Genomic DNA, 27,529 nt, shown 5'->3' with positions numbered 1-27,529 from the left:
TAATTAGGGCTCACCCCTAGCAGCAGAGAGCCCCACCCAAGGGAGTAAAAACTGAGGTCTAGGACCTGGAGGATTACAGAGCACTGGCTACTGGGAAGTCAAAAGAAAGGGACTGGGAAAGTCTGTGGGAGCAGAAATAGCAAGCTTGGGAAGGCATCCCTTCCAGGGGTAAGGGAGGGGCTTAGCTTCCTGCTCTTGGCATTTCACTCTTCTTCCTTTACAAGTTATCTCTTACATCCTCAGGGCCTTCTCTCTTCCTCCACATCTCTTATCTCTTTTCCCTGAATTCTTGAGTAAAAAGTTTAATGTTCTTTTTCAGCACTTTCTCTCCAAGTGATTTATTTCTTCTACATTCTCTTGCAGTCAGTTTTCAATGAAAGATTCTAGTTTATTTACTCCAAAGCCCTAGGAAGTGGCTGCTGCCATATCAAGTACCAGAGATGAAGACTCTCAGACCACCATTCACTATGGTCCTTTCTCCATGTTAGAGATCAGGGAACTCAACTCTCTCTGTCACCTTGTCTGGGCCTAAGGAAGGGCATATGAGGGACCTCTGGCAGGACTAATTCCCACAACTGTAGTCATCATGTGAATGGACAGGCCCCCTCAAACCAGCTGCTCCAAACTACCAGCTCACCCACACAGAAAAGTTCCTCAGTGGGTACCTCCTTATGGTAATTTTTCCTGAAAATTAAAATCTCCTTTAAAGTAGTTCAGTAAAAAGAATATTGAATTCATGTATTTATGACCTAGGCAGTGGGCTGCCTCAAATTCTGACATCAGAAATTCCCTGTATTCTATTATTTATGATTTTTATTTTTTCCCATTATAGCTGGTTTACAGTGTTCTGTCAATTTTCTACTGCACAGCATGGTGACCCAGTTACACATACATGTATACATTCTTTTTTCTCACATTATCATGCTCCATCATAAGTGACCAGACATAGTTTCCAGTGCTACACAGCAGGATCTCATTGCTAATCCATTCCAAAGGCAATAGTCTGCATCTATTAACCCCAAGCACACCATCTATCTCACACCCTCCCCCTCCCCTTTGGCGACCACAAGTCAATTCTACATCTCCATGATTCTCTTTTCTGTGGAAAGGTTCATTTGTGCCCTATATTAGATTCCAGATATAAGTGATATCATGTGGTTTTTGTCTTTCACATTCTGACTTACTTCACTCAGTATGAGAGTCTCTAGTTTCATCCATGTTGCTGCAAAGGCATTATTTTGTTCTTTGTAATGGCTGAGTAGTATTCCATTATATATATATATATATATATATATATATATAATACCACATCTACCTAATCCAGCAATATTCTATTTTTAAGATGCTCTCGGCATATAATTTTTAGAAACATGATCCCTGATTTTTCTGACATGCTTCAGGCTGATAAACCAAAATAACTTATCCATTCTTATGGGAGGAAAAGAGTTTCCAAATACATGTATTCAAATCAAAACCGGTGACCATTTTTTAACATTAAATTGACAAGCTGTCACTAACATTAAAAAATTAGTAAACCCTTGCAGTGGATTTTTGTAGACATCTTGATCAGCTCCAACAATTCTATAGTCAAATACCTATTGCAAACCCTTCATTCCATATTGTTCATAGTTGTCTTATGTGCATAGCCAAAGCATAATTAATACAAATCATTATTTCAATGTCACAGTGTCAATTGGTATAGAAACCAAAGGGAAGCTGATTCAAACGGTAGTGTTTAGGGTCAACGCATGAATCATAAGCATGTGAGATCCTTCCTTGGACCATCATCCAGTGCGTTGGGAGGTTTAAACTTAACAAATAACTTCAGAATGTGTCCATTGGTTTGGGAATACCTGTTTGGAATTAACTTCCTAGGGCAGAGTAAATAATACCTTCAGTTTATCTAAGCCTGACAGCTGGGCAGAGAGGTACCAAGAATCTCATAAGGTATTATGGATGCCTTCCTTAGCTAACTTGATTATACTGATTAGAAGGATAGAGGTTGAGCCTATGCTCATCGTTTTATTTGTCAGCCTGGCTAGGCTATCGTACTCAGTTATTTAATCAACCGATGATCGAGATGCTACTGTGAAGATATGTTGCAGGTATGGTTAGCATCTAAAATCAACTGACTTTAAGCATATTAACCTCTGTAATAGAGACGGCCTCATCTAGTCAGTTGAAGGTCTTAAGGTCTTTCATTAAAAATTAATGAAAGAGAGTGTCAAAAATTCATGCAGTTACTCTTCCTCCAAACCCTCCTCAGAGGGACCTGTGGTGACCAGGGTGACTATGTACTGGGTAAAAGGAAATAATCAGACCTTTCACGGATTTCTGGACACTGACTCTGAGCTGACACTAATTCCAGGAGACCTCAAACTTTACTGAAGTCCACAAGTCAAGAGTACAAGCTTATGAAGGGTAGGTGATCCAAGGAGTTTTAGCTTGGGTTCATTTTACACTGGGTAGAATAGGCCCCCAAACCCATCCTGTGGTCATTTACCCAGTTTCAGAATGCATAATTGGAATAGACTCACTCAGAATACGGCAGAATATCCACATTTGTTCCCGACAAGTGGGATGAAAGCTATTAGGGTTAAAAAAAAAAAAAAAAAAAAAGGCCAAGTGGAAGACTTCTATGAAAATAATACACAAATACCATTTTCCTGGAGTGACTGCAGAGATTAGTGCCATTGTCAGTGACTTGAAGGACACAGAGGTAGTGATTTCCCACATCTTCCTTCAATGCACCGACTTGGCTTATACAGAAAACAGGTGGGAGGATGATCATGGATTATCACAAACTTAACCAGGTGGTGACCTCAATTGTATCTGCTGTATTAGATGTGGTTTTATTGCTTGAGCAAATTAACATACCCTCTGATAAGTAGCTATTGATTTTGCAAGTGCTTTTCCTTGATACTCGTTGTTAGAGACCACCAGAAGCAGTAATGCTTTCAATGAGCAAGGCCACCAATATAACTTCTCTGTCCTACTTCAGGGGCATATCTACTCTCTAGCCCTATGTTGCAATTTAGTCTCCAGGGACCTTGGTCACCTTTCCCTTCCATGGACATTACACTGTTCAGTCACATTGATGACATTGTGCTGACTAGACCTAGTGAACACAATGTAGCAACTACTCTGAATTTATTGGTAAGAAAGATATTGACATTCAGAAGATGGGAAATAAGTCCAACAAAGATTCAGGGAACTTCTACACTAGTGAAATTTCTAGAGGTTTAGTGCTGTACGGCATATAGAGATATTCTTTCTAAGGTTAAAGATAATTTTGTGGCATCTGGCCTCTCTCTCCACCAAAAAAGAGTCATAACGCCTAGTGGGCCTCTTCGGATTTGGGGTGGCATCATATTCTTCATCTAGGTGTGCCACCCCTTCCCATTTATGTGACTGGAAACTCTTTGTTTTGAGTGGGATACAGAACAAAAGAAGGCTCTACATCGAGTATGGGCAGCCATGCAAGCTGTTCTGCCACTTGGGCTACAGGCTGCAACAAATTCAGTGGTGCCTAAAGTGGTAGTTTTAGAGATGCTGTTTGAGACTTTCATAGACCCATATAGGTGAGTCACAAAGCAGTCCCTTAGATTGTTGGGGGGACATTTCTGTCATCCTCTGCGCACAACTTCTCTCTTTTGCAGAAACAGTTTTTGGCTTGCCCCTGGATCTTAGCAGAGACTGAACACATGCCCATGAGTCACAAATTAGCATGCGACCTGAGCTTCCAATTAGAAACTGGGTGTTATCTGATACACTACCATTCCAACACTGATTTTGATACTGGTTTTTTCCTCACACCACAAAACAATTCTCCAACATGAGGTACGTGTCCTACGATTCATCTCCATTCTGACACTATCCACCTGGAGATAGCATCACATCACACAGGGTAAGGTCTCAGTCCTACAGCACTGCCCCCTACTTCAGAGACCAATCACAAGTCCAGGTTGTTACTTGTTCTCCTTTAGACTGGAAGTTTCCAGGACCCAGCCTCTAATCTGACAAATTTGCTAGAGCAGCTCACAGAACTCAGAGCAAAATTTTACTTACTAGGTCACCAGTTCATTATAAAAGGATATAACTCAGGAACAGCCAGATGGAAGCAATGCACAGGGCAAGGTATGCGGGAAGGGGCACACCACTCTCCCCAAATCTCCGTGTGTTCACCAACCCTGACTCTCAGAGCCTAGTCCTTTTCAGGTTTAATTCAAACTCCAGCTCCTCTCCCCCGCCCCACCAGATGGCTCAAAATTTTAACCCTCTAATCACTTGCCAAATAAGAACACTTTCTTAGGTTACCTGGCTTTCTAAAAAACCTCCTTATTATCATAACAAAAGACGCCTTTATTGTTCTCATCTCTTAGGAAATTCCCAGGGTTTTAGGCACTCTAAGCCAAGAATAGAGACAAAGACCAAACATATATTTATTCTAAATCAAAACATCACACCCACCAAGCCATAAAGTTGAGCCTGTGCAGCACCACATCCAGTGGAAGGGGTATATGAGATCAGGCTTGGGCAGGCCCTGAGGATACAAATAATTTCCATAAAAAATTGGTTCTAATGCCCATGGTCCCCAGTCTTGCTATACTCTCTTATCTTTCCCAGTCTGTGCCTATGGACCCATGGTGAGTTCCCTACAACTAGCCCTCAGAGAAGGAGAAAAGTTGAGCCAGGTTTATAGATGGTTCTGTGTGACAGACAGGCACCATCCAAAAATAGATAAAAATAGATAAAATAGAGTGTATTAATTTGCAAGGGCTGATAAACCGAGTAGATTAAACAACAGAAGATTATCATCTCACAATTGCAGATGCTAGAAATCTGAAACCAAGGTATCAGCAGGGTCATACTCCCTTGAAAGCACTAAAAAATGGTCCCTTCCATGCCTCTCTCCTAACATCTGATGCTTTGCCAGCAATCTGTGTCCACATTTCACCTTTTTATGAGGACACCAGTCATGTTAGATTAGGAAACCACCCTAATCTAACATGACCCCATCCTAGCTAATTACACCTTGAATGACCCTAATTCCAAATAAGGTCACATGCTGAATACTAGAGATTAGTAATTCGGTATGTTAAATTTGAGGAGTTGGGAAGGGAGGACACAAAACACATATGATACAATATGCTGAGGATGAAAAGGAAACAGGCAATATGAATAGATTATATGATAACTATTCTGAGGATGTTGATTATGACAAGATATGGGGGTTGATAGAATATTGTATTGCTTTCGTTTTAAATGAGAAAGATTTTCAAAATTTTAAGGTACATAGGAAGAAGCTAGTACAAAGGCTGAGGAGGAATAACTGGGGGATCCCAGTACCAGAGAGGGCAGTACAGGATGGACGGAGAGAAGAAGGATCAGTATCTCAAGTAAAGGAAGAGAGATTCTTCCCTAATATAACAGTGAGGAAGGAATAACAGAGAAATACAGAATTGAATAAGTTTGTTCTATTTGTTGCTAAAAAGTTCAGATAGTTCCCTCATGATGGATTTTTCTTCGGTTTCTTCTTATTATTAAATTCAAAGAAGGAATACAGTCATAAACTGAGAATAAGGAGTCAGTAGTTGCAAGTTTAAAGAAAGAGAAATGTTTAAGAAAACTGCCTACCAAAAGTAAGGGAATGCAAATGGCTGGAGAGGATTACGGGATAGTAGTGGTGTGCACGAGTTGAAAGATTGTTAAACATATATGAAAGAAACATCTACTCATTTGGGTAGACTGTTATAGCATTTTAGGCTGCCAGTATACAAATGTATAATTAGATTAATTTGTATTTGTATTTTGCCAAGTTATTGTGGCAGAAAAACAATGACACCAGGATTTCCATTTCGTAGGAAGAGAATACTTGAAATTATTAGCCATGACACCAAGTAGGGAAAAGGGTAGGAAGTGAAGTCAGGAGTGACGAATGAATTAGGAGACATAAAGGGGCCTGATGAGACTGACACAGTGCAGGAGTAGGAGTAGCTATGTAACCAAGTACAGGACTTATACCTCCAGTTTCACTTGCATATTCAATGTGGATGTCATCTGCTGCCCAACTTAAAGGCAGAGGGCACTGGTAAGGGTAAGAATCAATCACAAGGGACAAATATCCAACACATAAATTGATTAAAGATATAAATGTTTATGTTTCACAGAAAAGAATTCTAGAATTGGGCAATAGAGGGGCTCCATGGAGTTGTCAGACTCCCAAGTTCATTTCAATTTCTCTACCATCTGCGTCATATTACATGGTCGTATATGTCTTTTGAGTTCCATTAATCATGACACTTTATAGCCAGAAGAAAAGTAAAGAAGAAAAGAAAGACACAATTTTCCTTTAAGGACACATCCTTGTAATTCACCTTTTAATACAACACCATCCTTTAGTCACATGCACTAAGGGGGTGTAAGAAATCTAATACTTGTAGGAGGTTGTCATAGGAAAAGGTAATAATGAGAAGGAATATATGACAAAAACAGGAAGAACTGATATGAGGGACAATCATCAAGTCTGTGTCACAGAGCTTTATATTGACAATGAACCAGTAGGGACTAGGAAAAAATGTATTTATATCTTGCTAGGGGAGAAATGCGATCTTCTTTGGGGCAAAGTGATCATTTCACCTGGAGGGTAGACTTATGAATTACATCAGTACATTCTCCTTCAGCTGAACAGATATTTAGGGAGCCCGAGTCAGAGGACCAAAGTCTGAAAAGTGGTCTCAGGACACCATAGAATGTGTTCTGGGGAAAGGTGAAAATGTGGGATCCATCTGTCATGTTGTAGAAAGATACATCTCCAGCCTCATAATCCAGGAATATCCCCACCTTAAGGGGTCTTTCTCTTAGAGGAAGAGAAGTTTCCGGGGAGGTGAGGGCCCAGTAGTCCCCGTCATAGAGCCTAATGGCCCAGAAACCATTCTGTGGGGACATAGTGAATACCCCCTCCCTGGTCACATTATCTCTACAAATTCCCAAGTCCCAAGATTGCATGTCCCCAACCTCCACCTCCCAGTAGGCCCTCCCTGAGTTGATGCGCAGCTGACCCAGCACACAGGGAATGGAGTTGAATCTCTGTGTGGATCTGGGAAGATCTTGACAAGTTTCTTGCCAGGTAACTCGCCTCCCTCTTTCAGACACGAGGAGGGCAGGATGGGCAGTGGCTTCATCCAGGGTCACATTTGCTGCAAAGACAAGTGGACTATCAAGTTTCTGGCAATGGTCGTAGGCATGGGCCAGAAGGCTCCCGTTCTGTCAGGACTCCTCTGGCCCTGGGTAGATCCAGCTCACTTTTACCCAGCAATCCTCCAGCCACTCCACAAAAAGCAAGTTCCCTGCTGGATCTTGATAGACTCACCAGCTTCGATTTCCTCGTTCCTCTAATATATAAAGAAAAAATAATCATGAGATCTCACCATCTGAAAAATAAATCTGCCTGTCTGTCCAGAATACCATGAATATAATAAATTTCCTAAGATTATGTCAAGCATAAGAGCAACCAAGGAATATACTCTTTCATAACTTGAACTTCTTTTCACAATCTATTAAATTGTGTCTGACTTGAGACCTGACCCATCTTCTGTGTCTTCTAAGTCAACGTTCCTATAGGATAAATATCTATAAACTATTTAGGGTGTCTCCAAGAAAATAGGGAACATGGTGTATCTGACCAAAGAAAGTATTTTTCATGTTAGTGTCCTCAGATTTCAGCCCATGAATACCAGTGTACATATGCTCAAAACACAATGTTGCAGTTTAAAATGGCTACAATTTAATGTTTCAAACACATTATTATCTGTTAAAATATTGGGTAATCTAGGGGGTGCTTTGAGTTTCTTTGATTTTCAGTATTTGTTGTACACACATAGATATTTATTTAAAATATCTTTGTGGAGACAGAATTAAGATGGCAGAATAGAAGGACTGGAGCTCAACTTCTCTCCTAAAAACAACAAAATTCACAACTAAAGTCTGAGCACACTTCACCAAAATGGACCGGAAACCTTAAAAAATATACCCTACTCCAGAAGAAAAAGAGGAGGACAAATCAAGAGGTAGGAGGGTCTATTTCATGATATAAACAACTCCATACCTCCTGGATGGGAAGCTCCATAGACTGGAAACTAACTGGTTCACAGAGACTCACCTACAAGAGTGAGAGTTCTGAGCCACACATCAAACTCTCACGTGTGGGGATCTAGCACAGGGAGAAAGAGCCCCAGGGCATCTGGCATTGAAGGCCAGTGGGGCTTGTGTGCAAGAGCTCCACAGGACTGGGGGAAACGGAGACCCCATTCTTAAAAGGGGCACACAGACTTTCACGTGCACTGAGTCCCAGGGCAAAGCAAAGTCTCCAAGGGAATCTGGGTCAAACCTGACTGCAGTTCTTGGAGGACATCCTGAGAAAACAGGGGTGAATGTAGCTTGTTGTGAGGGAAGGACATTGGAAGCAAAGCTCTCTGGAATATTCAGCAGCAGCACCTTTCTCTGGAGGTGGCCATTATGGGAAAATCTGGCCCCACCTGTCAGCCAGCTGCTGAGAAGCCCCAGGGCAAACAACAATCCATGTGGGATCACAGCCCCACCCCTGAGTAAACAGGCTACCTAAAGACCCCTCAGGCACACAGCTGCTTCTAATCCCATCCAGAGACTAAGCCCCACCCACCAGAGGGATAGGAATCAGCTCCTCCTACCAGGGGGCAGGCATCAGCCCCTCCCATCAGGAAGCCTACACCAAGCCCCCATACTGACTTCAGCTACAGGGGGGCAGACATCAGAAGTAAGAGAGGCTACAACTCTATTATCTATAAAAAGGTCACCATACCAAAAACCTATAAGAATGAAAGACAGAGAACTATAACTCAGATGAGGGAGAAAGAAAAAACCCCAGAAAAACAGCTAAGCCATGAGGAGATTCTCAGCCTCCAGGAAAAAGACTTTAGGCTGTTGATGCTGAAGATGATGCAAGATATTGGAAATAAACTGGAGGCAAAAATGGATAACTTACAGGAAACACTGACCAAAGAGATACAAGATAAAAAACTTAAGCAAGAAGAGATGCAAAATACAATAACTGAAATAAAGGATTCATTAGAAGCCACCAACAGCAGAATACAGGAGGCAGAAGAATGAATAAGCGAGGTGGAGGACAGATTAGTGGAAATTACACAGCAGAACAGAAAAGAGAAAAAAGATTGAAAACAAATGAAGAGAGTCTCAGAGAACTCTGGAACAATGTGAAATGCACCAACATCCGTATTATAGGGGTGCCAGAAGGAGAAGAGAGAGAGAAGGAAACAGAAAAAATATTCCAAGAGATAATAGCCAAAAAATTCCCTAACATGGGGAAGGAATCACTCGCTCAAATCCAGGAAGCACAACGAGTACCATACAAAATAAACCCAAGGAGGAACACCCTGAGACATATACTAATCAAACTGACCAAAATTAAAGACAAATAGAAAATCTTGAAAGCAGCTAGGGAAAAGAAACAAATAACATACAAGGGAACCCCGATAAGGCTATCAGCAGATTTTTCAACAGAAGCTCTGCAGGCCAGAAGGGAGAGGCATGATATACTCAATGCGATGAAAGGAAAAAACCTCCAACCAAGATTACTCTACCCAGCAAGGTTCTCCTTCAGATTTGAAGAAGAAGTCAAAACCTTCTCAGATCAGCAAAAGCTGAGAGAATTCAGCAACACTAAACCAGCCTTACAACAAATACTAAAGGAACTTCTGTAGGCAGAAAAGAAGAAGAGAAGAAGGAAAGAAAAAAAGAGCAACAAAAACAAATCCAAAGCAATCAAGAAAATGGCAATAAAAACATACATATCAATAATTACCTTAAATGTGAATGGACTAAATCCCCAACCAAAAGACATAGACTGGCAGAATGGATACAAAAACAAGACCCATATATATGCTGTCTTCAAGAGACCCACTTCACTTGTAGGGACACATACAAATTGAAAGTGAGAGGATGGAAGAAAATATTTCATGCAAATGGGGATCAAAAGAAAGCTGCAGTAGCTAATACTCATATCAAACAAAATAGATTTTAAAATGAAGAATATTTTCAGGACAATGAAGGACATTACATAATGATCAAAGGATCACTCCAAGAAGGTGTTATAACAATTTTAAATATCTATGCACCCAACATACGTTCACCACAATATATAAGGCAACTGCTAACAACCTTAAAAGGAGAAATTGATAATAACACAATCATAGTGGGGGACTTTAACATACAACAATACATTCAAAGGATTGTACATCATGATCCAGTGGGATCTGTCCCAGGGATGCAAGAGTTCTTCAATATCCACAAATCCATCAATGTGATACACCACATTAACAAACTGAAGAATAAAAACCATATGATCCTCTCTATAGATGCAGAAAAAGCCTTTGACAAAATCCAACACCCATTTCTGATAAAAACCACTCAGAAAGTGGGCACAGTGGGAACCTACCTCAACATGATAAAGGCCATATATGACAAACCCACAGCGAACATCATTCTCAATGGTGAAAAGCTGAAAGAATTCCCGCTGAGATCAGGAACAAGACAAGGATGTCCGCTCTCGCCAGTACTCTTCCACATAGTTTTGGAAGTCCTAGCCACAGCAATCAGAGAAGTAAAAGAAATAAAAGGAATCCAAATTGGAAAGGAAGAAGTAAAACTATCACTATTTGCAAATGACATGATACCATACCTAGAGAATCCTAAAGAAGCTACCAGAAAACTGTTAGAGCTCATTCATGACTTTGGCAAAGTTGCAGGATACAAAATCAATACACAGAAATCGATGGCATTTCTATACACTAACAATGAAAGAAAGAGAAATTAGGGAAGCAATCCCATTTACCATCGCATCCAAAAGAATAAAATACCTAGGAGTAAACCTACCTAAAGAGACAAAAGACCTGTACTCCGAAAACTAGAAGACACTGATGAAAGAAACCAAAGATGACGCAAATAGATAGAAAGACATGCCATGCTCTTGGATTCGAAGTGTTAATATTATCAAAATGACTATACTACCCAAAGCAATCTACAGATTCAATGCAACCCCTAACCAATGACCAAGGATATTTTTCACAGAACTCGAACAAAATATTTTAAAGTTTGTTTGGAAGCACGAAAGACCCAGAATAGCCAAAGACATCCCGAAAAAGAAAAATGGAGCTGGAGGAATCAGGCTCCCTGACTTCAGACTATACTACAAAGCAACAATCCTCAAAACAGTAAGGTACCAGCCCAAAGACAGACATATACATCAGTGGAACAGGATAGAAAGCCCAGAATTCAACCCACGCACATACAGCCATCTAAGCTATGACACAGGAGGCAAGACTATACAATGCAGAAAAGACAGCCTGTTCAATAAGTGGTGCTGGGAAAACTGGACAGCCACACAGAAAAGAATGAAATTAGAACAGTCCCTAACACCATACACAAAAATAAACTCAAAATGGATTAAAGACTTAGATAGAAGACCAGACACTATAAAATTCTTAGAGGAAAACATAGGCCAAATATGCTCCAACGTAAATGACAGCAACATCTTTTCAAATCCACTTCTTAGAGTAATGACAGTAAAAACAAAAGTAAGCAAATACAACCTAATCAAACTTAAGAGTTTCTGCACAGCAAAGGAAACCCTAAACAAAACAAAAAGACAACCCACAGAATGGGAGAAAATCTTTGCAAATGAAGCGACTGACAAGGGATTCATCTCCAAAATCTGTAAACGCCTCCTACCGCTCAATACCAAAAAACAAAAAAACTAACCCCCCCATCAAATAATGGGCAGAAGAGCTAAACAGACAATTCTCCAAAGACATACAGATGGCCAAAAAACACATGAAAAGGTATTCAACATCACTCATTATTAGAGAAATGCAAATCAAAACCACAATCAGGTTATCACCTTACACCAGCTAGAATGGCCATCATCAAAAAGTCTACAAACAGGAGTTCCCGTCGTGGCACAGTGGTTAACGAATCCGACTAGGAACCATGAGGTTGCAGGTTCGGTCCCTGCCCTTGCTCAGTGGGTTAACGATCCGGCGTTGCCGTGAGCTGTGGTGTAGGTCGCAGATGCGACTCGGATCCCGTGTTGCTGTGGCTCTGGCGTAGGGCGGTGGCTACAGCTCCGATTCAACCCCTAGCCTGGGAACCTCCATATGCCGCGAGAGCGGCCCAATAAATAGCAAAAAGACAAAAAAAAAAAAAAAAAAAAAAAAAAAAAAAAGTCTACAAACAATAAATGCTGGAGAGGGTGTGGAGAAAAATGTTGGTGGGATTTTAAATTGGTGCAACCACTGTGGAAGACAGTGTAGAGATTCCTCAGAAAAGAAAAAATAGAACTACACTTTCATCCAGCAATCCTACTCCTGGGCATCTATCCAGAGAAAACCTAGACTCTCCAAGACACATGTACTCCGATGTTCATTGCAGCACTATTTTCAATAGCCAAGACATGGAAACAACCTAAATGCCCATCGACAGAGGAATGGCTAAAGAAGATGTGGTACATATACACGATGGAATATTACTCAGACATTAATGGAATGAAATAACAGCCTATTTTGTTGGAAATTGATCCCATATGTCCTCTTTTAAAATGTCTGACATGGGAGTTCCCGATGTGGCTCAGTGGTTAACGAATCCGACTAGGAACCATGAGGTTGCAGGTTCAATCATTGGCCTCACTCAGTGGGTTAAGGATCCGGCAGTGCCATGAGCTGTGGTGTAGGTCGCAGACACAGCTCGGATCCCCCGTTGCTGTGGCTGTGGTGTAGCCCGGCAGCTACAGCTCTGATTAGACCCCTAGCATGGGAACCTCCATATGCCACCAATGTGGCCATAAAAAAGGCAAAAAAAAAAAAAAAGACCAAAAAATAAAAATTAAATTCTGACAATGTTTGTATTGTGAATAGTGTCCAATCATTATTCTGTGCACATACTACTAAACAGTCATTTGGGAATATATACCCTATGTGGTTTACTTTGGAAGTTTCTATTTTCCTTTTGAATTAATGAACTAAAAGTGAGGGAAGGAGAGTCTGAATTAGCACAGGGAAATAAGAAACCATAATGCTGTTAAACTTAAAGTTTACATCATTTCTTCCCTCTTCTATATGACAACTAAAGAAAAGTGTATTCTCAAAAACGTAAATTAAGGTATACCTCTTGAATTATTGTTACTTCTATATTTACACCATTTCATTACTCATGCATTCTCTGAGGGGAGCCAACATCCTCTTATGCCTAGCAGAGTCCCCTGTGCAGAAGAGATGGTCAACAAGTGTATAAAAGGATTCTCTTTCTCTTTGGGGGATTTTTTTCCCCTTCAATCAGCATCTCTAAGCATCAAGCATAATGAATGAGCAGAGAGAGAGAAAAGAAATGTTTCATTTACCAGTATCACAGGAAAACCATCTCTGGTTATCGAATGGATAACCGTTTCAAATTTTCTCTTCCTTCTGAATTCCCAGAGAACACTGTGACATTACAAGTTCTCCACAAGGAGGAGCATAAGGATGAGAAAGGACACGAAATCCTCCAGGGCATCCTTCAATCTCCCAGGCAAGCGCTGGTAGGGGATAGAACCACACTCAGTACCTACCTCATCTTAGACATGATCCTGCTAGCTACCACTCCTTCTCCTGTGGTTCCTGTTTCCCTTCACAGTCTCTCTCATGAACAAGCAATTAAAAGAAAGCAATGAAAATGATAGAGTCCAAGTTCTAGAAGAAACTTCCCTCTTCTCTGAAAGTTGTCATTGATGTTCTGATGAGTGTCATTGGACTCATTTGACTGCTCAATACAGAAAAATATAGTAGTCTCATTCTAGTATTCACTGATTACATCAGGACCTACCATGTTCTTAGAGGCATAGTTTGATAAGGAATTGACAAATTTGATCATGAAAAGAATATGACAACTCTAACTGAGAATAATTTGGACACCCCCCAAAGAAGAATAAATGGTTAAAATGATTGAAGATGTTGAGCCTGTGGAGTGGTTGAATGGTGGCTTCCCGAAAGATCGATCCATGTCTTAATCCCCAGAACCTATGAACTCAACCTTATCTGGAAAAAGAGCAATTGTAAATGTAATTAAATTAAGGATATTGAGAGAAAACCTTCCTCAATGTTCCAAGTAGGCTCTAAATTCAAAAATAAATGTCCTTATAAGAGATACATGCAGAGAAGGTGGCCTTGGGAAAATGGAAGCACAGATAGAAGTTATATAACCACAAACCAAGGAATGTCTGTGTCACCACCAGAAGCTGGAAGAAACAGAAAATACTTTCACCTAGAGGTTTCAGAGAGGGTGCACTGCTACTAAGACCTTGATTTCAGACATCTGGCTTTCGGAACTGGGAGAGAATAAATTTCTGATCTTTTAAACCACCAAGTTTTTGGTAATTTGTTAGAGTAGCCTTAAGAAAATAATACAATCTGAAAAGGAAAAACCTTTGGGCGATTAAGGTAATAATATTCAAACACCTAAAGGACTAAGCATGTGGAACAGTGGTCATCCTGAGAAGTCATCAAGCAGAATTAGGACTATTTTGTGGAGATTTCTTAAAGTCAAATTTGCAACCTGTATAAGAGAGAAATGATAACAGCTGCTGAAGATAAAAATGTCACCTGCTTCAGAGAGGTAATCCATCAAGAGCAAACGGTCACACAATGGAGATTGTTATGGGATCACAATAGCTTTGGAGATGGTATTGAGGAGATTCTGGCACTCTGAGAGGTATAAATAAGCTCCTTTTTAAGGGTTCATGTTTGCTAAGAATCGGTATCCCTTCCCTCAGATTTGAACTACTTGTCACCAAAAATCCCAGCCATAGGATTAGTTATTTATCTCAGTGAACTCTTTCTGGAGGTAGAGGGATTTCCTGATTTACAAGTAGATCCACAGATGATATTAACAGAAGATTCGTGCTAAATTTTCCAAATTTACTAGAATGTGCACTTAGGAAATGTCAGTAGCAACAACAGGAAACAACCTTGATCCAGAACCAAAAGTAAAGACAGGATCACCTCAAAAGAAGACAAATCTTTAAAGTCTACCCTATCTCCTTTGTTTGATCAATGAAAGTAAGGAAAGATTTAAAAAAGAAGCTCCACAAACCTAGCAACCAGATACTGCTTTTTGTTTGTTTGCTTTTTTAGCCTCCCAGCAGCTTTTTTAGCCTCCCAGGCCAGGGATCACATCTGAGCCAAAGTCACCACTGAAGCCACAGCAGCGGCAACACTAGATCCTTAGCCCACTGTGCCAGGCTGGGGATGGAACCTGCATCCCAATGCTCGCAAAACACTGCCCAGCCTGTTGAGCCAGAGCAGGAACTCCCAGATGTACTTTTTACTACCATTCTCCAATAAAAAGAACCATGCGGGGCTCCACGGAGAAATGGTTGATTCTAGGACTGGCTCTGAAGCATTTTGTAGTATCAGAAAGTAAAAAGGGCTAAAAAAGTTGATGAGGGCATATCAAAGAGGTGCAGAAGCCAAATGAAAGGGCTCCCAATGGCCAAAGCTGGAACAATTTAAATAACAAGATTAAATAATATTGCCTTAACCTAAAGTATAAAATAAATATGCATAAGTCCATCCATCTTGATAAAAAAACAAATGATTAAATTAATTAATCAGGAGAAAAAGAGACAAACATTTCATGTAAATGAATTCCAAGTAATATACATAGGTTGTATTACTTTGTCCTCAAGGAGGGGAAGCATAACTTTTCACTCCTTAGATGTGGGGGTTCACACATAGTGATGCTTTCCACAGTGTATGGTATGGAAATGGGAGGTGGAAAGGAATAATTGTGCAGTGGAGAAAGCTCATAAACTTTACTTCAGTGAGGTCAATGAGTCCAACATAAATCGTGTTGATAGCATATACACTTGATATGATGTGATGAAAATGGCAGTTTACCTCTGCAATCTTCCTCTTGTCTTTCCATGAGAAAAACACCAGACAACTCTCAGTTTGATGACATATAAAATTCCTGACAAGGACTCCTGAAAATTGTCAAGGTCACTTTCAAACCAAGGAAAATCCGAGAAATTGCCATAGCCAAGAGGAGAAACATCTAAACCAGCTATAATGCAAAAAATAAAAATTGTTATAAATGAAAAAAATAAAAAATGTAATATGGGGTTTGTAGCAGAAAATGATAGTAAATAAAAAGTAAGGACATCTAAACAAACATGAAACTTCAGTTAACAATAATGTATCAATATCTTCTGGGGATAACCAATTATCTATTACTCAATAAGACAAAAAGACCGAAAGAGTTCAAGCTCAAGCAAGTTGTCAGAGAGAGGTAAACGGTGTAGGAATGAAGTCCATGACAGCCAGGAATTGATCTGTTTTGTTCAGCAGAGTCGGTAAAAAAAAAAAAAATTGTGTTATGAATATATAGAGTATATTCTCCTTGGCATGTTTAAGTCACGAATTTTCCAAATTAATAAACACTTGTTGTGTGTCACATCAAGAACGTTCTAAAATGTTTATGTTGCTTTGATGGCACAGTTGAGGCGTGGGATTCTGTGCTCCACAGAGTACTCTCTCCATTCACAAAACTGACTTATGGAGCAAGGGGATTCTGCTCTCTCACATAACATAAAATTCTTTAAGAATACCTATGGGCCCACTCTTAGGAGATTGGTTAAAACCACCATGCCCAGAGGCCAAAGGCGGAGCTACAAAGAGCATCAACATGTAATAATAACTGCGTTTATCCTTTTTGAGAAACTTTCCTTTAGCACAAGAGTGTGTGATGAGGTCCGAGTGGCAGCTGAACATAGACGACATTAATTAGGGCTCACCCCTAGCAGCAGAGAGCCCCACCCAAGGGAGTAAAAACTGAGGTCTAGGACCTGGAGGATTACAGAGCACTGGCTACTGGGAAGTCAAAAGAAAGGGACTGGGAAAGTCTGTGGGAGCAGAAATAGCAAGCTTGGGAAGGCATCCCTTCCAGGGGTAAGGGAGGGGCTTAGCTTCCTGCTCTTGGCATTTCACTCTTCTTCCTTTACAAGTTATCTCTTACATCCTCAGGGCCTTCTCTCTTCCTCCACATCTCTTATCTCTTTTCCCTGAATTCTTGAGTAAAAAGTTTAATGTTCTTTTTCAGCACTTTCTCTCCAAGTGATTTATTTCTTCTACATTCTCTTGCAGTCAGTTTTCAATGAAAGATTCTAGTTTATTTACTCCAAAGCCCTAGGAAGTGGCTGCTGCCATATCAAGTACCAGAGATGAAGACTCTCAGACCACCATTCACTATGGTCCTTTCTCCATGTTAGAGATCAGGGAACTCAACTCTCTCTGTCACCTTGTCTGGGCCTAAGGAAGGGCATATGAGGGACCTCTGGCAGGACTAATTCCCACAACTGTAGTCATCATGTGAATGGACAGGCCCCCTCAAACCAGCTGCTCCAAACTACCAGCTCACCCACACAGAAAAGTTCCTCAGTGGGTACCTCCTTATGGTAATTTTTCCTGAAAATTAAAATCTCCTTTAAAGTAGTTCAGTAAAAAGAATATTGAATTCATGTATTTATGACCTAGGCAGTGGGCTGCCTCAAATTCTGACATCAGAAATTCCCTGTATTCTATTATTTATGATTTTTATTTTTTCCCATTATAGCTGGTTTACAGTGTTCTGTCAATTTTCTACTGCACAGCATGGTGACCCAGTTACACATACATGTATACATTCTTTTTTCTCACATTATCATGCTCCATCATAAGTGACCAGACATAGTTTCCAGTGCTACACAGCAGGATCTCATTGCTAATCCATTCCAAAGGCAATAGTCTGCATCTATTAACCCCAAGCACACCATCTATCTCACACCCTCCCCCTCCCCTTTGGCGACCACAAGTCAATTCTACATCTCCATGATTCTCTTTTCTGTGGAAAGGTTCATTTGTGCCCTATATTAGATTCCAGATATAAGTGATATCATGTGGTTTTTGTCTTTCACATTCTGACTTACTTCACTCAGTATGAGAGTCTCTAGTTTCATCCATGTTGCTGCAAAGGCATTATTTTGTTCTTTGTAATGGCTGAGTAGTATTCCATTATATATATATATATATATATATATATATATATATATATATATAATACCACATCTACCTAATCCAGCAATATTCTATTTTTAAGATGCTCTCGGCATATAATTTTTAGAAACATGATCCCTGATTTTTCTGACATGCTTCAGGCTGATAAACCAAAATAACTTATCCATTCTTATGGGAGGAAAAGAGTTTCCAAATACATGTATTCAAATCAAAACCGGTGACCATTTTTTAACATTAAATTGACAAGCTGTCACTAACATTAAAAAATTAGTAAACCCTTGCAGTGGATTTTTGTAGACATCTTGATCAGCTCCAACAATTCTATAGTCAAATACCTATTGCAAACCCTTCATTCCATATTGTTCATAGTTGTCTTATGTGCATAGCCAAAGCATAATTAATACAAATCATTATTTCAATGTCACAGTGTCAATTGGTATAGAAACCAAAGGGAAGCTGATTCAAACGGTAGTGTTTAGGGTCAACGCATGAATCATAAGCATGTGAGATCCTTCCTTGGACCATCATCCAGTGCGTTGGGAGGTTTAAACTTAACAAATAACTTCAGAATGTGTCCATTGGTTTGGGAATACCTGTTTGGAATTAACTTCCTAGGGCAGAGTAAATAATACCTTCAGTTTATCTAAGCCTGACAGCTGGGCAGAGAGGTACCAAGAATCTCATAAGGTATTATGGATGCCTTCCTTAGCTAACTTGATTATACTGATTAGAAGGATAGAGGTTGAGCCTATGCTCATCGTTTTATTTGTCAGCCTGGCTAGGCTATCGTACTCAGTTATTTAATCAACCGATGATCGAGATGCTACTGTGAAGATATGTTGCAGGTATGGTTAGCATCTAAAATCAACTGACTTTAAGCATATTAACCTCTGTAATAGAGACGGCCTCATCTAGTCAGTTGAAGGTCTTAAGGTCTTTCATTAAAAATTAATGAAAGAGAGTGTCAAAAATTCATGCAGTTACTCTTCCTCCAAACCCTCCTCAGAGGGACCTGTGGTGACCAGGGTGACTATGTACTGGGTAAAAGGAAATAATCAGACCTTTCACGGATTTCTGGACACTGACTCTGAGCTGACACTAATTCCAGGAGACCTCAAACTTTACTGAAGTCCACAAGTCAAGAGTACAAGCTTATGAAGGGTAGGTGATCCAAGGAGTTTTAGCTTGGGTTCATTTTACACTGGGTAGAATAGGCCCCCAAACCCATCCTGTGGTCATTTACCCAGTTTCAGAATGCATGATTGGAATAGACTCACTCAGAATACGGCAGAATATCCACATTTGTTCCCGACAAGTGGGATGAAAGCTATTAGGGTTAAAAAAAAAAAAAAAAAAAAGGCCAAGTGGAAGACTTCTATGAAAATAATACACAAATACCATTTTCCTGGAGTGACTGCAGAGATTAGTGCCATTGTCAGTGACTTGAAGGACACAGAGGTAGTGATTTCCCACATCTTCCTTCAATGCACCGACTTGGCTTATACAGAAAACAGGTGGGAGGATGATCATGGATTATCACAAACTTAACCAGGTGGTGACCTCAATTGTATCTGCTGTATTAGATGTGGTTTTATTGCTTGAGCAAATTAACATACCCTCTGATAAGTAGCTATTGATTTTGCAAGTGCTTTTCCTTGATACTCGTTGTTAGAGACCACCAGAAGCAGTAATGCTTTCAATGAGCAAGGCCACCAATATAACTTCTCTGTCCTACTTCAGGGGCATATCTACTCTCTAGCCCTATGTTGCAATTTAGTCTCCAGGGACCTTGGTCACCTTTCCCTTCCATGGACATTACACTGTTCAGTCACATTGATGACATTGTGCTGACTAGACCTAGTGAACACAATGTAGCAACTACTCTGAATTTATTGGTAAGAAAGATATTGACATTCAGAAGATGGGAAATAAGTCCAACAAAGATTCAGGGAACTTCTACACTAGTGAAATTTCTAGAGGTTTAGTGCTGTACGGCATATAGAGATATTCTTTCTAAGGTTAAAGATAATTTTGTGGCATCTGGCCTCTCTCTCCACCAAAAAAGAGTCATAACGCCTAGTGGGCCTCTTCGGATTTGGGGTGGCATCATATTCTTCATCTAGGTGTGCCACCCCTTCCCATTTATGTGACTGGAAACTCTTTGTTTTGAGTGGGATACAGAACAAAAGAAGGCTCTACATCGAGTATGGGCAGCCATGCAAGCTGTTCTGCCACTTGGGCTACAGGCTGCAACAAATTCAGTGGTGCCTAAAGTGGTAGTTTTAGAGATGCTGTTTGAGACTTTCATAGACCCATATAGGTGAGTCACAAAGCAGTCCCTTAGATTGTTGGGGGGACATTTCTGTCATCCTCTGCGCACAACTTCTCTCTTTTGCAGAAACAGTTTTTGGCTTGCCCCTGGATCTTAGCAGAGACTGAACACATGCCCATGAGTCACAAATTAGCATGCGACCTGAGCTTCCAATTAGAAACTGGGTGTTATCTGATACACTACCATTCCAACACTGATTTTGATACTGGTTTTTTCCTCACACCACAAAACAATTCTCCAACATGAGGTACGTGTCCTACGATTCATCTCCATTCTGACACTATCCACCTGGAGATAGCATCACATCACACAGGGTAAGGTCTCAGTCCTACAGCACTGCCCCCTACTTCAGAGACCAATCACAAGTCCAGGTTGTTACTTGTTCTCCTTTAGACTGGAAGTTTCCAGGACCCAGCCTCTAATCTGACAAATTTGCTAGAGCAGCTCACAGAACTCAGAGCAAAATTTTACTTACTAGGTCACCAGTTCATTATAAAAGGATATAACTCAGGAACAGCCAGATGGAAGCAATGCACAGGGCAAGGTATGCGGGAAGGGGCACACCACTCTCCCCAAATCTCCGTGTGTTCACCAACCCTGACTCTCAGAGCCTAGTCCTTTTCAGGTTTAATTCAAACTCCAGCTCCTCTCCCCCGCCCCACCAGATGGCTCAAAATTTTAACCCTCTAATCACTTGCCAAATAAGAACACTTTCTTAGGTTACCTGGCTTTCTAAAAAACCTCCTTATTATCATAACAAAAGACGCCTTTATTGTTCTCATCTCTTAGGAAATTCCCAGGGTTTTAGGCACTCTAAGCCAAGAATAGAGACAAAGACCAAACATATATTTATTCTAAATCAAAACATCACACCCACCAAGCCATAAAGTTGAGCCTGTGCAGCACCACATCCAGTGGAAGGGGTATATGAGATCAGGCTTGGGCAGGCCCTGAGGATACAAATAATTTCCATAAAAAATTGGTTCTAATGCCCATGGTCCCCAGTCTTGCTATACTCTCTTATCTTTCCCAGTCTGTGCCTATGGACCCATGGTGAGTTCCCTACAACTAGCCCTCAGAGAAGGAGAAAAGTTGAGCCAGGTTTATAGATGGTTCTGTGTGACAGACAGGCACCATCCAAAAATAGATAAAAATAGATAAAATAGAGTGTATTAATTTGCAAGGGCTGATAAACCGAGTAGATTAAACAACAGAAGATTATCATCTCACAATTGCAGATGCTAGAAATCTGAAACCAAGGTATCAGCAGGGTCATACTCCCTTGAAAGCACTAAAAAATGGTCCCTTCCATGCCTCTCTCCTAACATCTGATGCTTTGCCAGCAATCTGTGTCCACATTTCACCTTTTTATGAGGACACCAGTCATGTTAGATTAGGAAACCACCCTAATCTAACATGACCCCATCCTAGCTAATTACACCTTGAATGACCCTAATTCCAAATAAGGTCACATGCTGAATACTAGAGATTAGTAATTCGGTATGTTAAATTTGAGGAGTTGGGAAGGGAGGACACAAAACACATATGATACAATATGCTGAGGATGAAAAGGAAACAGGCAATATGAATAGATTATATGATAACTATTCTGAGGATGTTGATTATGACAAGATATGGGGGTTGATAGAATATTGTATTGCTTTCGTTTTAAATGAGAAAGATTTTCAAAATTTTAAGGTACATAGGAAGAAGCTAGTACAAAGGCTGAGGAGGAATAACTGGGGGATCCCAGTACCAGAGAGGGCAGTACAGGATGGACGGAGAGAAGAAGGATCAGTATCTCAAGTAAAGGAAGAGAGATTCTTCCCTAATATAACAGTGAGGAAGGAATAACAGAGAAATACAGAATTGAATAAGTTTGTTCTATTTGTTGCTAAAAAGTTCAGATAGTTCCCTCATGATGGATTTTTCTTCGGTTTCTTCTTCTTATTAAATTCAAAGAAGGAATACAGTCATAAACTGAGAATAAGGAGTCAGTAGTTGCAAGTTTAAAGAAAGAGAAATGTTTAAGAAAACTGCCTACCAAAAGTAAGGGAATGCAAATGGCTGGAGAGGATTACGGGATAGTAGTGGTGTGCACGAGTTGAAAGATTGTTAAACATATATGAAAGAAACATCTACTCATTTGGGTAGACTGTTATAGCATTTTAGGCTGCCAGTATACAAATGTATAATTAGATTAATTTGTATTTGTATTTTGCCAAGTTATTGTGGCAGAAAAACAATGACACCAGGATTTCCATTTCGTAGGAAGAGAATACTTGAAATTATTAGCCATGACACCAAGTAGGGAAAAGGGTAGGAAGTGAAGTCAGGAGTGACGAATGAATTAGGAGACATAAAGGGGCCTGATGAGACTGACACAGTGCAGGAGTAGGAGTAGCTATGTAACCAAGTACAGGACTTATACCTCCAGTTTCACTTGCATATTCAATGTGGATGTCATCTGCTGCCCAACTTAAAGGCAGAGGGCACTGGTAAGGGTAAGAATCAATCACAAGGGACAAATATCCAACACATAAATTGATTAAAGATATAAATGTTTATGTTTCACAGAAAAGAATTCTAGAATTGGGCAATAGAGGGGCTCCATGGAGTTGTCAGACTCCCAAGTTCATTTCAATTTCTCTACCATCTGCGTCATATTACATGGTCATATATGTCTTTTGAGTTCCATTAATCATGACACTTTATAGCCAGAAGAAAAGTAAAGAAGAAAAGAAAGACACAATTTTCCTTTAAGGACACATCCTTGTAATTCACCTTTTAATACAACACCATCCTTTAGTCACATGCACTAAGGGGGTGTAAGAAATCTAATACTTGTAGGAGGTTGTCATAGGAAAAGGTAATAATGAGAAGGAATATATGACAAAAACAGGAAGAACTGATATGAGGGACAATCATCAAGTCTGTGTCACAGAGCTTTATATTGACAATGAACCAGTAGGGACTAGGAAAAAATGTATTTATATCTTGCTAGGGGAGAAATGCGATCTTCTTTGGGGCAAAGTGATCATTTCACCTGGAGGGTAGACTTATGAATTACATCAGTACATTCTCCTTCAGCTGAACAGATGTTTAGGGAGCCCGAGTCAGAGGACCAAAGTCTGAAAAGTGGTCTCAGGACACCATAGAATGTGTTCTGGGGAAAGGTGAAAATGTGGGATCCATCTGTCATGTTGTAGAAAGATACATCTCCAGCCTCATAATCCAGGAATATCCCCACCTTAAGGGGTCTTTCTCTTAGAGGAAGAGAAGTTTCCGGGGAGGTGAGGGCCCAGTAGTCCCCGTCATAGAGCCTAATGGCCCAGAAACCATTCTGTGGGGACATAGTGAATACCCCCTCCCTGGTCACATTATCTCTACAAATTCCCAAGTCCCAAGATTGCATGTCCCCAACCTCCACCTCCCAGTAGGCCCTCCCTGAGTTGATGCGCAGCTGACCCAGCACACAGGGAATGGAGTTGAATCTCTGTGTGGATCTGGGAAGATCTTGACAAGTTTCTTGCCAGGTAACTCGCCTCCCTCTTTCAGACACGAGGAGGGCAGGATGGGCAGTGGCTTCATCCAGGGTCACATTTGCTGCAAAGACAAGTGGACTATCAAGTTTCTGGCAATGGTTGTAGGCATGGGCCAGAAGGCTCCCGTTCTGTCAGGACTCCTCTGGCCCTGGGTAGATCCAGCTCACTTTTACCCAGCAATCCTCCAGCCACTCCACAAAAAGCAAGTTCCCTGCTGGATCTTGATAGACTCACCAGCTTCGATTTCCTCGTTCCTCTAATATATAAAGAAAAAATAATCATGAGATCTCACCATCTGAAAAATAAATCTGCCTGTCTGTCCAGAATACCATGAATATAATAAATTTCCTAAGATTATGTCAAGCATAAGAGCAACCAAGGAATATACTCTTTCATAACTTGAACTTCTTTTCACAATCTATTAAATTGTGTCTGACTTGAGACCTGACCCATCTTCTGTGTCTTCTAAGTCAACGTTCCTATAGGATAAATATCTATAAACTATTTAGGGTGTCTCCAAGAAAATAGGGAACATGGTGTATCTGACCAAAGAAAGTATTTTTCATGTTAGTGTCCTCAGATTTCAGCCCATGAATACCAGTGTACATATGCTCAAAACACAATGTTGCAGTTTAAAATGGCTACAATTTAATGTTTCAAACACATTATTATCTGTTAAAATATTGGGTAATCTAGGGGGTGCTTTGAGTTTCTTTGATTTTCAGTATTTGTTGTACACACATAGATATTTATTTAAAATATCTTTGTGGAGACAGAATTAAGATGGCAGAATAGAAGGACTGGAGCTCAACTTCTCTCCTAAAAACAACAAAATTCACAACTAAAGTCTGAGCACACTTCACCAAAATGGACCGGAAACCTTAAAAAATATACCCTACTCCAGAAGAAAAAGAGGAGGACAAATCAAGAGGTAGGAGGGTCTATTTCATGATATAAACAACTCCATACCTCCTGGATGGGAAGCTCCATAGACTGGAAACTAACTGGTTCACAGAGACTCACCTACAAGAGTGAGAGTTCTGAGCCACACATCAAACTCTCACGTGTGGGGATCTAGCACAGGGAGAAAGAGCCCCAGGGCATCTGGCATTGAAGGCCAGTGGGGCTTGTGTGCAAGAGCTCCACAGGACTGGGGGAAACGGAGACCCCATTCTTAAAAGGGGCACACAGACTTTCACGTGCACTGAGTCCCAGGGCAAAGCAAAGTCTCCAAGGGAATCTGGGTCAAACCTGACTGCAGTTCTTGGAGGACATCCTGAGAAAACAGGGGTGAATGTAGCTTGTTGTGAGGGAAGGACATTGGAAGCAAAGCTCTCTGGAATATTCAGCAGCAGCACCTTTCTCTGGAGGTGGCCATTATGGGAAAATCTGGCCCCACCTGTCAGCCAGCTGCTGAGAAGCCCCAGGGCAAACAACAATCCATGTGGGATCACAGCCCCACCCCTGAGTAAACAGGCTACCTAAAGACCCCTCAGGCACACAGCTGCTTCTAATCCCATCCAGAGACTAAGCCCCACCCACCAGAGGGATAGGAATCAGCTCCTCCTACCAGGGGGCAGGCATCAGCCCCTCCCATCAGGAAGCCTACACCAAGCCCCCATACTGACTTCAGCTACAGGGGGGCAGACATCAGAAGTAAGAGAGGCTACAACTCTATTATCTATAAAAAGGTCACCATACCAAAAACCTATAAGAATGAAAGACAGAGAACTATAACTCAGATGAGGGAGAAAGAAAAAACCCCAGAAAAACAGCTAAGCCATGAGGAGATTCTCAGCCTCCAGGAAAAAGACTTTAGGCTGTTGATGCTGAAGATGATGCAAGATATTGGAAATAAACTGGAGGCAAAAATGGATAACTTACAGGAAACACTGACCAAAGAGATACAAGATAAAAAACTTAAGCAAGAAGAGATGCAAAATACAATAACTGAAATAAAGGATTCATTAGAAGCCACCAACAGCAGAATACAGGAGGCAGAAGAATGAATAAGCGAGGTGGAGGACAGATTAGTGGAAATTACACAGCAGAACAGAAAAGAGAAAAAAGATTGAAAACAAATGAAGAGAGTCTCAGAGAACTCTGGAACAATGTGAAATGCACCAACATCCGTATTATAGGGGTGCCAGAAGGAGAAGAGAGAGAGAAGGAAACAGAAAAAATATTCCAAGAGATAATAGCCAAAAAATTCCCTAACATGGGGAAGGAATCACTCGCTCAAATCCAGGAAGCACAACGAGTACCATACAAAATAAACCCAAGGAGGAACACCCTGAGACATATACTAATCAAACTGACCAAAATTAAAGACAAATAGAAAATCTTGAAAGCAGCTAGGGAAAAGAAACAAATAACATACAAGGGAACCCCGATAAGGCTATCAGCAGATTTTTCAACAGAAGCTCTGCAGGCCAGAAGGGAGAGGCATGATATACTCAATGCGATGAAAGGAAAAAACCTCCAACCAAGATTACTCTACCCAGCAAGGTTCTCCTTCAGATTTGAAGAAGAAGTCAAAACCTTCTCAGATCAGCAAAAGCTGAGAGAATTCAGCAACACTAAACCAGCCTTACAACAAATACTAAAGGAACTTCTGTAGGCAGAAAAGAAGAAGAGAAGAAGGAAAGAAAAAAAGAGCAACAAAAACAAATCCAAAGCAATCAAGAAAATGGCAATAAAAACATACATATCAATAATTACCTTAAATGTGAATGGACTAAATCCCCAACCAAAAGACATAGACTGGCAGAATGGATACAAAAACAAGATCCATATATATGCTGTCTTCAAGAGACCCACTTCACTTGTAGGGACACATACAAATTGAAAGTGAGAGGATGGAAGAAAATATTTCATGCAAATGGGGATCAAAAGAAAGCTGCAGTAGCTAATACTCATATCAAACAAAATAGATTTTAAAATGAAGAATATTTTCAGGACAATGAAGGACATTACATAATGATCAAAGGATCACTCCAAGAAGGTGTTATAACAATTTTAAATATCTATGCACCCAACATACGTTCACCACAATATATAAGGCAACTGCTAACAACCTTAAAAGGAGAAATTGATAATAACACAATCATAGTGGGGGACTTTAACATACAACAATACATTCAAAGGATTGTACATCATGATCCAGTGGGATCTGTCCCAGGGATGCAAGAGTTCTTCAATATCCACAAATCCATCAATGTGATACACCACATTAACAAACTGAAGAATAAAAACCATATGATCCTCTCTATAGATGCAGAAAAAGCCTTTGACAAAATCCAACACCCATTTCTGATAAAAACCACTCAGAAAGTGGGCACAGTGGGAACCTACCTCAACATGATAAAGGCCATATATGACAAACCCACAGCGAACATCATTCTCAATGGTGAAAAGCTGAAAGAATTCCCGCTGAGATCAGGAACAAGACAAGGATGTCCGCTCTCGCCAGTACTCTTCCACATAGTTTTGGAAGTCCTAGCCACAGCAATCAGAGA

General features: G+C 40.4%; 1 protein-coding gene and 1 pseudogene across 1 annotated transcript in view; both read right to left on the bottom strand.

The window, feature by feature from the left end:
* Positions 1-6,630: 6,630 nt before the first annotated feature.
* Positions 6,631-16,862, bottom strand: LOC110258588 (butyrophilin subfamily 1 member A1 pseudogene; annotated as a pseudogene).
* A 6,542-nt stretch (positions 16,863-23,404) lies between these two features.
* LOC110258457 (butyrophilin subfamily 1 member A1-like) overlaps positions 23,405-27,529 on the bottom strand; it is an 85,174-nt gene continuing 81,049 nt past the window's right edge. Inside the window, exons 4-5 of the mRNA XM_084970541.1 lie at positions 24,246-24,267; positions 23,405-24,072 (exon numbers count right to left, since the gene is read on the bottom strand). Of these exons, the coding sequence (XP_084826667.1) occupies positions 23,504-24,072; positions 24,246-24,267 (591 nt within the window). The 3' untranslated portion in view covers positions 23,405-23,503. The remainder of the gene's footprint in view (positions 24,073-24,245; positions 24,268-27,529) is intronic.

This window comes from Sus scrofa, chromosome 7, assembly GCF_054392235.1.
Source record: "Sus scrofa isolate SSC_HxYL_T2T_F1_AM1 chromosome 7, Sscrofa_HxYL_maternal_Yorkshire_Landrace_v2.0, whole genome shotgun sequence".
NCBI lineage: Eukaryota > Metazoa > Chordata > Mammalia > Artiodactyla > Suidae > Sus > Sus scrofa.
This window is presented reverse-complemented; position numbering and strand designations above follow the sequence as displayed.